Source organism: Aulonocara sp. 'chitande type north' Nkhata Bay, linkage group LG16 (genome assembly GCF_057382095.1).
Source record: "Aulonocara sp. 'chitande type north' Nkhata Bay isolate Kocher_YH1m ecotype deep benthic linkage group LG16, A_spYH_male_GT1.1, whole genome shotgun sequence".
NCBI classification, from domain to species: domain Eukaryota; kingdom Metazoa; phylum Chordata; class Actinopteri; order Cichliformes; family Cichlidae; genus Aulonocara; species Aulonocara sp. 'chitande type north' Nkhata Bay.
The window spans coordinates 26974054-26986333 of NC_141359.1; the positions used below are offsets into that span (position 1 = coordinate 26974054).

Consider the following 12280-nt stretch of genomic DNA (forward strand, 5'->3'; position numbering starts at 1 on the left):
TAATTATTAGGCAACTTCCTTTCCTTTGGCAAAATGGGTCAAAAGAAGGACTTGACAGGCTCAGAAAAGTCAAAAAATAGTGAGATATCTTGCAGAGGGATGCAGCAGTCTCAAAATTGCAAAGCTTCTGAAGCGTGATCATCGAACAATCAAGCGTTTCATTCAAAATAGTCAACAGGGTCGCAAGAAGCGTGTGGAAAAACCAAGGCGCAAAATAACTGCCCATGAACTGAGAAAAGTCAAGCGTGCAGCTGCCAACATGCCACTTGCCACCAGTTTGGCCATATTTCAGAGCTGCAACATCACTGGAGTGCCCAAAAGCACAAGGTGTGCAATACTCAGAGACATGGCCAAGGTAAGAAAGGCTGAAAGACGACCACCACTGAACAAGACACACAAGCTGAAACGTCAAGACTGGGCCAAGAAACATCTCAAGACTGGTTTTTCTAAGGTTTTATGGACTGATGAAATGAGAGTGAGTCTTGATGGGCCAGATGGATGGGCCCGTGGCTGGATTGGTAAAGGGCAGAGAGCTCCAGTCCGACTCAGACGCCAGCAAGGTGGAGGTGGAGTACTGGTTTGGGCTGGTATCATCAAAGATGAGCTTGTGGGGCCTTTTCGGGTTGAGGATGGAGTCAAGCTCAACTCCCAGTCCTACTGCCAGTTTCTGGAAGACCCCTTTTTCAAGCAGTGGTACAGGAAGAAGTCTGCATCCTTCAAGAAAAACATGATTTTCATGCAGGACAATGCTCCATCACACGCGTCCAAGTACTCCACAGCGTCGCTGGCAAGAAAGGGTATAAAAGAAGAAAAACTAATGACATGGCCACCTTGTTCACCTGATCTGAACCCCATTGAGAACCTGTGGTCCATCATCAAATGTGAGATTTACAAGGAGGGAAAACAGTACACCTCTCTGAACAGTGTCTGGGAGGCTGTGGTTGCTGCTGCACGCAATGTTGATGGTGAACAGATCAAAACACTGACAGAATCCATGGATGGCAGGCTTTTGAGTGTCCTTGCAAAGAAAGGTGGCTATATTGGTCACTGATTTGTTTTTGTTTAGTTTTTGAATGTCAGAAATGTATATTTGTGAATGTGGAGATGTTATATTGGTGTCACTGGTAAAAATAAATAATTGAAATGGGTATATATTTGTTTTTTGTTAAGTTGCCTAATAATTATGCACAGTAATAGTCACCTGCACACACAGATATCCCCCTAAAATAGCTAAAACTAAAAACAAACTAAAAACTACTTCCAAAAACATTCAGCTTTGATATTAATGAGTTTTTTGGGTTCATTGAGAACATGGTTGTTGTTCAATAATAAAATTAATCCTCAAAAATACAACTTGCCTAATAATTCTGCACTCCCTGTATTATGCCAGGTCACAAAGGCAGCAGCCTAGGCAAAGAAACCCAGACTCACCCATTAGAAGGTTTCTCCCTGTTAAAGGGAGATTTTCTTTTCCACTCTCGCCAAGTGGCTGCTCATAGAGGGCCGTCTGATTGTTGATGTTTTCTCTGTATTTTTGTTTCTGCTTATTGTTTTTGCCAGGCAACAAGTAGGAAATATCAGAGTTAATAAGAACGGAAACAACTACTGCTGCTTAGCTGTACTACTTTGGAAATGATAAGACTCTGGACTCAAAGGCAAATGTTTCCTTTAAAGCATGAATACCAGGAATATATTGTAATCAGACAACTTGGTCTTTAACAGCAAGAGACTATCTTGTGCTTCTTGATGTTTATTGGTTGTTGGCAACACAACCACAGACAGTATATAAAATATGGATGTAGGTTCTGAAATGTAAAGCCAACATACAAGTGCCTTAAAGTTGGATTATTTTAATTGTTACCAGTAAAATGTGTGAATTCATCAGGGAGCAAGGTCCAAAGAGAGCAGAAAACCTACAGAGCTCTGTCACTCTCTGGTGGTCGACAGGGGGATAACTACACTGTGAGCTTTATCACGCTCAGTGCTGTGCAGAGCATTAACCAAATTTTTACCAAGATAGCAAAAAGAAGAGTTAAACCTATTAACCTATTTCAGTATGAGTCCTCTGTGGATGAAGAACAGAATGCGCTGTTTACACTTCAGTTAGGAGAGCTGTCGGTCTCTACTGGAAAACAGAGGCAAGTGCCGGCTTTAACTCTGAGCTGTGAACACACGGTTGTATTTTCATTAGAACTTTTTCAAATAATGTAACTAATTTAAAATTTATTTTTTTGTTATTTCTACAGTAAAGTTCACGCTTTGGCCATTTTTCTGTGCCATAATTTGGTTTTCTTAGAACAATCACACTCATAAGTGGAAAAAAGTGTTCTTTCTCCACGTTTCTCACATCAAAATAAACCAGACTTTCAAAATTTACTGACATCAGTTGTGCATACACTGTTTTGTTTTGAAAATTTTCCACACAATGGGATCAAAAAGGGTACATTATTTATTCACTGCAAATAATCCAAAATTAATTTGAGTTTTGAACTAAGTACCCTGAAAACGCAGTCGTAGCCATCATATTAACTTTAAACATAATAAGGGGTGGGTGCACCGTTCTTGGAAGTACTGCAATACCAAGTCGATGCGTGGAGTGGACGGAGCAAGCCCCTATTCCATCTCCCTGTTCCAAAAATCAATTTAATATATGGTCCCCGGGTAGGGGACGTATCAGATATTAAACTGATAAGAACAGATACTACACTTGATCTTAGCCAAAAGGCCGAGAAGCGATGTCGCATTCGGCTCGGAGGAAACGGCCTGGTTCCCAGCGCCGTCTCTCTGACTCATGGTTTGGAAGCTGAACTGCTGATATTTTGTACTGAATTATCACACAAACAAGAGCAACCATGTTCCCTCACACATCTTATATCGCTGGGTTTGTGTTGCGGTAAATTTAACTTGCGAGCATTTATAACGCAAACGTTATTGCGGCTTCCTGGACACGTGACACGCTTTGATCCAATAGAAAGACCAACACAAATATCACAAATACTTCCACTACATACACGCTAATTATAAATACACGCAATTTATTTATCCATTTATAAAGTCTTTAGACTTTACTCAATGAAGCGGAGTGAAACCTGGGATGAATAAGGTGTTTTACAGATCGACTCATAATAAATATACGTCTTGTAGAGCCCCCTAGTGAAGAGGAGGGTAAACTGCACCACACTCAGAAACTGGTCTAGCAAGACTCAGGAGCTGAATTAAATGACACGGTCCTGGCTCAAGGTCTTCGTATTTACAGATAAATTTACAAATTTATTTACAAATAAATAAATGAATAAAATGCGGTTTAAATTATAACACTGAGAAGAGTCCAGTTGACTGACGGTGACAGATATGAGAGCCAAAACAGAATTAAGCGGGGGCAATGAACTGACATTCAGTTAGCTGGAACACCTCTCTCTCAGTCAATGTGGGAATAAACAGTTCTGTCTATGAAGAAGTCAGTAACTAATACTGGAAGCTGTGCGGCCACCTCACCTTGACGAGAATTTCGTGTATGAGTACGTGTCAGTTTACCTGAAGAGTTTCTGAAGAGTAGCTAGTTAGCTAGCTAAATTGACCAGACAACTATGGACGGGAATTTCCGGCCCGGTAAAACTTGCTGTCAAAACTGCAGTCAATAAAATCAAAATTATCTCAAAAAAAGCAAACTTGAAATTTCGAGTTCTTAAGTCAAGATAACCCACCCTTTTTATTATTATTGTTTTGTATTATTATTATGATATTACAGAGACGGAAACAAGCTTCCACAGACAACAAAAACCTAGCTCCTTGCCCTACTATTATCTAAATATTTAAAATGATAAGGGCCATATTAACTTAGCCATGTCTGCTGCTGTTTATGTCTTCGGCCATTTGAAGGTCATATGTTTCTAACGGTCATGCGCAAAGTCGTGAGAGCGTTTGCATTGGAAGAAGCGCACAGTTTTTGACTTCATGACTAAAGCCCGTTAATTTTGCATTTATTTTTGAAAAGTATTTGTTCATAAACAAGATAGAAAATCGATTTAAGAGACTAAATTAAAAAATAAATAAATCAACAACATGTCATATTACAATAACTCTTAAACAGAACTTAATAAATAATTTAAAAACTATCTCCAAAAGTTGATTCTGTTCATCTGGACGTAGCGTTTTGTGGGTGAAACGTTTCGTCACTCATCCAAGTGACTTCTTCAGTCTCAGCTGACTGTTTCCCCAATCTTATAAACAGTACATTTGCATAATGACTGAGGGAGGGAACAATGGGCTGGGAGGTCAGTTTCTTAATCTTAATTATGCAAATTCTTATGACCATTGATCAACAACCACTGACCAAAACCCACTGATCAATGGCCATGAGTACCATTCACAAAAAGTTGGGGAATGGCTGCAATCACAGCATTGTAAGATGGCGAAAGATGTACCCTTAGGCCCCCGGAGCTCTGCAGAACTTCAGCAGGACTCTCCGCAACTTAAATGTAAAAGCGTTAGCTCTTTTCTCAAAAATGCCCTGGTTACACCATTAGAATTGTACATAGAATTTATATTCTCAATTTCTTTTTGGGGTTGAAGTGCCTGGGAAGGGATCTCAACCTCCACTCACATCTTCCTTCAGGTGATCTCAATGGGTCACATAATAGGGTGAGGCAAGGTCTCACAATGGTGTCACCCAAAACCTCTGCTGATAATGACCCACGCCTTTTTTCACACCTTGGTGCAGATGTCGAGGCACATGATCAATAGTGGGTCAACAACCCTGTTAAGAAACAATTCACTAGGGGTTAAATATCTGGGACTGTCCACCATTTGTGTTGATGCATGCTCAATCATCCAGGTAAGGAAATCCCAAAAAGTTAATTCTGTTCTTCTGGATGTAGTGTTTTCAGTGGGAGAAAAGTTTTGCCACTCATCCAAGTGACTTCTTCAGTGTCAGAAGTCACAGACTGAAGAAGTTGCTGTAGACCATCTGTTTCCAGGTCAAATGAGTTGTGCTTTCAGATATGCTCTTCTGCGTAGCTTGTTTGTATAAATGTTTTTTTTGTTACCTTTCTATCAGCTTGAAGCCATCTGGCCATTTCCCTCTGACATAACCAGGATTTTCACCCAGAGAACGCTTGCTCACTGGATATTTTCTCATTTCATCCCTGTAAACCCTGAAGATGGCTGTGCAGGAGACTCAGTACAGGAACAGGTGTACCTAATAAAGCGGTTGCTGAACGTATGAAGCATGAATTTACAGGACTATGCAGTAGTTTGTGCTATGTTCTTAGATTGTATAGATTTTCTGTTTGTTTTCCTATGCATATATTTTAATGAGTATTATTTAGCTTGTCTCCATTTCACCAGTTTTGATGACTCAGTCTTTAATGAGTGATGAAAAGTCTTTATTCATTCATCACAAAGTTGAAGTAATTGACTGACTATTCATGTTCTGACAAATGTGAGAAAGGATTTGATTGTCTTTTGCAGAGGCGAGTCTGTGATATGAAAAATGCCTCAACTGTTTTCAGAACTGCATTAAGAGTGGTGAGAATTACTTCTCTGCTGTGACAACTGAGCCAAATCCATTACGAAAAACCGGAGTGAAGATTAACATTAGTGACGTAATTTCCGTCAAATATGGCGGTCCGCCCAGTTCCCTTCTTTAAAAATGTGATCAGGCAGGATTGAAGACTCAAAAAGCCCAGAGACACCGGCCATAAGGTCGCTCTGCATTCAGCACTATTGACTGTTACCAGCGTTGCTTGTTTCACAGTAGCTGTTCTAATTTTCTTTCCAATTTCCGTTTTCCTTGCCAGCAAAGCTGTTCTGACTCAGTGGAACCATTAGCTAACAGCAAATAAGCTAACACAGTCAGTTCACAAAATTAGCTGACTGAATTCAGACGACTAAGTTTTTATATTGTAGACAATGGGTTATTCTGATGTATTTAAAATATTTATTTTTGCATTTTTTGATACAATGCTCTGTATTGTATACAGATATTATAATAAAGGATAGTCTTTTAAATTTAAATAAAGACTTCTCTTGCTCAAGACCACTTAAAAACCCCCACTTACAAACCCCCACTTACAATAAAGTCCGGCTCATTTAAATGAAATGTAAAGAAATGACAGGTGACTTGAGACTTTTGCAGTTATATAGTGAAACCAAACTGGGTACTAAAACTGGAAGTAGTCATGTGATGTGTAATGATGAGTGTACTAAAGCACTCACACACACTCAGATCCCTTACAGCACAATATTTATTCAACAATATACATTAATTTCTCTACATTTCAGACTTATGTTCATTTTTTTTATATTCATCTTGCTTCACCTTTGTACATTTATTTACAAGATTTAAAATAAGTCTTTCTCCATTTATATAACATCATTAGTACAGTGTAATCACATCATCCAGCAGCTTCCCTTGAAGCATTCATAATTGCTAATCTATTTAATACACCGACTGGCGTCTTTGAGCCACAGAGCAGCAAACTGACAGAAGGGCTCAACATGCACTCAGAGTCCAGGTGTCCATGGTCCTCTTAATTCACCCATGTAAGAGAAGTCGTTTGCTCTGTAGCACCACGCAGGGTGTATAAACAGAATCTTTGAATGGCGACACTGTTGAGGTCTTGCACCTTTAAAAATCATCTTAAATGCATGTGGCCCCTCCCACCCGACGAGGATCGGCGAAAGCCCGTCCACCAAAATAAAAAAATAAAAAGGAGAGGGTGGGGGAAATGTTGCATAGAATCAATTCTGATGTCAAGAACAGAAATTTTAGTGCTGCCATTTTTTATTTTTTTTTTAAATGTGGCTTTCTGATAATCTCCTGAGACCTTCCAGACCCCATTTTATATATATCTATATATCTATATATATATTTTTTGGTTTTAAAATGAAAAAAATATAATAAATAGCTGTACCCTTTGACTTTAACAAAAAAAAAAAAAAAAATAGTATTGTGTTGGATGTCACATCCAACACAATGCTACTTTAAAAGAGACTAAAACCCTGCATTGAGTGTATTTGCACATAAATGGATGTCATTTCGATTACTATCTTGAGAGAGGTGGATGGATTAAAGTGCATTCTACTGTATGAAAACAAAGCCCACAGTTGTCACATGCAGGACAGGAAATGAACTTTATTTAAATAAAATATATTTTTTCCTTTATTGAAATTCAAATAGACTTAAGGATTTATAAGCTTATCTATGGCAGCTAAAATTTCCAACCACAGTCAAACTTTAACGTTCATTTCCCACCCTGATCACATGCAAATAACACTGCGTACGCACACACTCCCACACACACACTCTCGGACATTTGTCACTCTGTGGCAGCGTGCAGCACCAAAGTGGCTGCTGGTACCCCTCAGGTGAGGGGGAGTCGTGTGAATGACAAGAACACGTTAACAGTTTAAAAAACAAAACAAAAACAAACAACAGCCAAAAAGGTGCCACTCGACTCACAGCAAAATACAGTAAATGGGAAAACACGGCTCGCCGAGAGCCACACAGCACGATGACAGCAGACAGTGGACCAGGTGAGAGTGTGAACTGTAGCTACTCTCCTCTCTTCTTCATCCTCCACAGTCCAGTCCAGTTCAGGAGGAGGAGGAAGATGATGTGAGGCCAAAGAGCTGACTACTGAGGCTTTTTGGCCTGAAATGTGTAAGGCTAAAGCACACACAGGACTCACTCAGGACCAGGAGCAGCAGCTGTGAGGGTTTCAAGCACAGGAGCACGAGCGTGTGGGATTTTCACTGCACACTGAACTGACTTTTATAAATATATATATATATATATATATATATATATATATATATATGCATATGTATATATATTAATCATTCATTCTCTTTTTAAACAAGCACTTGAGCAAAACATGGAAATGCAGTACAACCGCTGACTACTACAGTACACAGACGCTTCATATACTGCTTTTATATGTGAACAGCTATACTAAGTGATGATATTTTTTTTTTTTTTTTTTTTTTTTTTTTTAAATGCCAAATAAAGGTGAAGCTGCATCTAAGGGCACGTTGAACCATGTGTCTAGAGATCCCTTTTTTTTAAAAATTTATTTTAAAATAAGAACAGCAGACAGGAGAAAAAAAAAGAAGGCATTTTTAAATTTAAGACATCCAAAGGAGGGGAAACCGAAAGTCCTTAAGGAGAGGATGCGTATCGGCACATCTGGCAAAGACGAGGACAAAACTCGGGTTTGGCTCACCGGGCATTTCATGCCAATGAAACAGCCGGCGCTTCGCAGGGCACTAAACATGCAGACAAGCACGCCGTGCTCAAATCCCTCAGCCCAGACAGGGGGTACTACAGAAGGCCAGCGAGCACTGCGCGCAGATGCAGCCGTTTCACAGCAGAGATCTAACTCCATGTATGTGATTGAAATTGCACTTCCAAAAAATAAAAATAAAAATCAAAGCAGGGCATTTTAGGGACTTAAAATAATAACCCAAATGAGACTGATTGATATATGACAGGAAAAAAAAAGAAGAAAAGTCTGATGGTTTTTGTTTTGCAGGTAAAAACTGCACATGATGGTACTCAACTGAAATGCAAGGCCAGGATATTCAGCCACACTTGTCACACGAATGCGCACAAATCTTTACAGTGTCGTCACAGCTGCAGTGTGAAACCATTTGCAATCCTCCCAATTGGTCATCAGTCTGATTTTGAACCATTCTGCATTCTGATTGGGAGACACGTGTCTGAGTGGCAGGTGAACACACAATGAGGTAGAACAAAATGTTTTATAAGCATCCAATCAGAGCACAAAAACAGGCGGTCAGCAGTGACTGCTATACACCTCCAGAGGGCAGCACTTCACCGGCTCAGACATGACGCCAACACACAAGCTTTAACACAGACCTAAACGCTCACTAACGAGTGCTCTTAGACGGAAGGATCCATTGAGCAGTTTGAACCGCAAATTTAACATACAGTCAGCAAAAGTGTGCACGGTCCAATGCAGTTATTCATCGAGATTCAGATTTTAAACCAAACCGCAAGACAAAAGTCTTCCCATAGCTGCACAGTATTTATTTCTCTAGATTTAACCATTTAAAATCTCGGGGAAGGACAAAGCCTCGACACCCTTCCAGTTTGGTTTTACAACAATCCTATTTGTTAGATTTTACAGATGAAATGAGAATTGTTTCTGTGACAAAAAACAGGTCATGGCCTTAACCCTAAAGAATCACTTGGGCCTGACAAACTACTGACACACACACACACACACACACACACACACACACACACACACACACACACACACACACACACACACACACACACACACACACACACACACAAAAACCCTTCTTTGGACTCTGATTTAAAACATTTAAAGATCTGTTATTCATAAAACTCTCTGTCGAATTAAAACAAAAACCCCCAAAAAACAGCAATTAACAAGGAAGATAATCAGCAAGAACGATTGCACGTGAGCCCCGGGAATGAAGGAGAAGGAATGAAGAGACAGACCAACCAAGTCCCCCACTCTTCTCCAAATGAGCGACGGTAAGTGTTATTGCTGATTCATTTTTGACTGATTCAGTCTGGAAAACGTAATAATCTGAAATGTCACGGATGACCTACAGCTAGCCTGAAATCCTTGCAGATCTCCTCTCGTCACAGCCTCCCTTTGAGGAGAGTTTCTATGTGGAATGCTCAGCTTGGCAGAGAGGAGGACGCAGTGACACGCTGGACTCTTACACTCGACCGTAGTTACAGCAGGAGCAGCCGGTCACGATTCACTACTTTTCACGTTGTGCTGTCAGTGACTTCATCCACCCACGACGACAGCAGGTCTCAATTACAAATTTTAATGGATGTTTAACGGGGTGGAAACACAGCTCTGGAGATCTCAAATGTGTTTCAATTTCTTAGACACACACACACACATACACAGACAGACGCACAGGTAGAAAGACGTCATAGTCGAGCTGTAGAGAGTCGCGGAGAGAAACTGCATGAATCTGTGTGTGTTATGTAGGTATTCGTGCGTGTGAGTGTGCGCGCCATTCCCTGCACTGGACGTTAGACCTGTGATATGATCTGCATGTTGAAGCTGGGGGAGCGTGACTGCTTGGTAAGAGGTGCTCCAGGAGACAGCAGGGCCTGAGCCTCCTCCGGCCTGAGCAGGTGTTCCTCCTGCAAACTGATGGTGGAGTGCCGGTGAGAACCCCCAGCTAGAAGCCCTTCCCTCTCAGAGCCTCCTGCCTCCTCGTGTTCCTCGCCATCGCCTCCGTTCAGGTTGAAATTCGTGCAGTCAAAGGACTTGCTGGAGGAGGTGCTGCCAGTCCTCACTAGCATGGGGCCCGCGGGGAAGCTCAGGTGCTTCTTTATGGGGCTCAGCTGGATGGCGTCCAAGTTGATGCTCGCTGGAGGCGACTGCTGCCTCTGTTGATGCCTCCTCGTGGCGGCCTGAAGATCCGCAGACAACTCCACCTGTTTGTCTGTCTCCCGCTCTTTCTCCCGCTCCTTCTCCTTGTCCCGAGACAGTCGCGCAGTAATGGCTTTCTTGATGCTGCTCGTGCTGCTGTTCAGGCTGCCACCCCTGGGCCCCACGCTGCCGCCAAGTTTGGTGCCACTGGGCTGGCTGCTGTTCGACGCCCCAGAGGAGAAACCCTCGTCTGGGTCGTTGATATTGAAGGAGTCCTCCCCGCCGCTCATGCCATCAGCGTCTGAATGTGACGATGAATGAACATGGACAGAAGCAAAACAAAAGCAAAGAGAAATGTGAGTGAAATCACAAAATGCTGAGCTGAGTATGACCTGACTGAGCAAAACTTTTACTCTCATTTTATAAAACCTTCCAAACACTTCATAACTGCAAAGTTTCATAATCTATAATCTCGTCCACATGTCACAGAAGTTGCTGCTCTGGCTCGTTAACACAAAGCCGTGTCTTCTAATTTTTATTTACAGTGTTGTCAAATGGCTTGTAAAAATTTTAGCAGTAATAATGACTATGATTAGATGATTAGAAATACTCCAAAACAAATTAGCAGACTTAATTAGTTCCCCTTCTAAAAGTGCAACACTTTACGCTCGACAGACTGTGCTTCTTCATTATCTCAGTCATTAAGCACCAAACAGAGGTTCAGTTCAATAGACTGCATAATGACCCTGAGCTCTGATCCTCTGATGTAACACAGATTGACTGAAATCTGACCAGCTGTTTGTTTGGGCAAAGTGAGAGTTCAATACCCTGGCTCAAAGAGCTGAGTTTTTTTTAATCACAATATGCAATCGTCAATAATCTATAGCCTAATAGGCACGATATTTGGATAAAGACCTAAAGATTAAAACATTTTTAATCCATTTGTATCCTCACTTTGAAAGCTGAAAAGGAAAAAAGATGATAAAGTGTTAGAAAAAAAGCAAGTTATTGACATACAGTATGCAGGGTAAAGGCTGTTAAAAGAAGAGAGATGATCAGCTGTCTCTCTCTGTCATGCATCGTTGGGACAAGCAGACCCGGATGACAGGGAAACCACAGACAGCACCAGAAAAAGGAATGCAGAAAACTGAGAAGAAAAAGGTCTGGACTGACATGCACATAACATGAGGAGAAGACACATGCTCTCCTGCCCCATCCCTCGTCTCTCCTGCAGCACTGGCCCAGCGGTCACGTGGTTGGCCGGCCGAGATGTGCCTGCCAATCTGTGGAAAGCGCTGATGCGAGTCCAAACACCTCGCCAGATCAATAGCCTTCCAGTTAGAGCTGACAGCCCGCGAGGCTTAATGAGCCAGTCTGCAAACCACCACAGGCCAACCCAGTCCCCCCAAATGAAGAGTGGTATTGGTGATCTTTACCAACAAGGCTGCAGCCAGTGGTTTTTCCATGTTTTAGCCTTTTGACTACACTTTGCTTATGTCTGCTCATGCAACAGATTTATATACTTCCTGCCGGTTCCCAGTCATTTCAATGCGCTGTGAAATTTAGCCGGAAATATCTGAAATAACCATATTTTGTATTTCAGTTTTTAAGTGGGGAGCATTTTAAAAACTCTTCATGGTGCATTCAAGGTCAATCTGAGGAGCAGCATTTTAAAGTAAACCTGCAAAAATCATTGCTTCTGCAGAAAAAAGAAAATACACATAACCCGCAATATAGCTGAGAGGGTCAGTGTTAGCTTTGCAATTCAAAACAAAAGGGAGGAAGTGCTACTTAGCATACAAACTATCCATATTTTCCCTGTAAAGTTCAATGCTTTGTTTATGTTTAAAAGTTAAATCGTTGGTCACATTATTAATGAGGAT

General features: G+C 41.2%; 2 protein-coding genes and 1 non-coding gene across 5 annotated transcripts in view; all 3 read right to left on the minus strand.

Moving 5' to 3' along the window:
• The window catches only part of trpm2 (transient receptor potential cation channel, subfamily M, member 2), a 33038-nt gene extending 29176 nt beyond the window's left edge, over positions 1-3862 (minus strand). Inside the window, exon 1 of the mRNA XM_086266692.1 lies at positions 3535-3862. The gene's annotated coding sequence lies outside the window, so the exon portion shown is untranslated. The remainder of the gene's footprint in view (positions 1-3534) is intronic.
• Positions 2547-2737, minus strand: LOC147311714 (U2 spliceosomal RNA). Its single transcript, XR_015125553.1, has one exon. It is a non-coding gene; the product is annotated as a U2 spliceosomal RNA (small nuclear RNA).
• A 2422-nt stretch (positions 3863-6284) lies between the features above and the next one.
• LOC147311715 (hyccin 2) overlaps positions 6285-12280 on the minus strand; it is a 51785-nt gene continuing 45789 nt past the window's right edge. For all 3 annotated transcript variants that reach the window (XM_086267786.1, XM_086267785.1, XM_086267787.1), the window contains one exon: positions 6285-10698. In XM_086267786.1, coding sequence (XP_086123912.1) covers positions 10052-10698 — 647 coding nt within the window. In that variant the 3' untranslated portion in view covers positions 6285-10051. The remainder of the gene's footprint in view (positions 10699-12280) is intronic.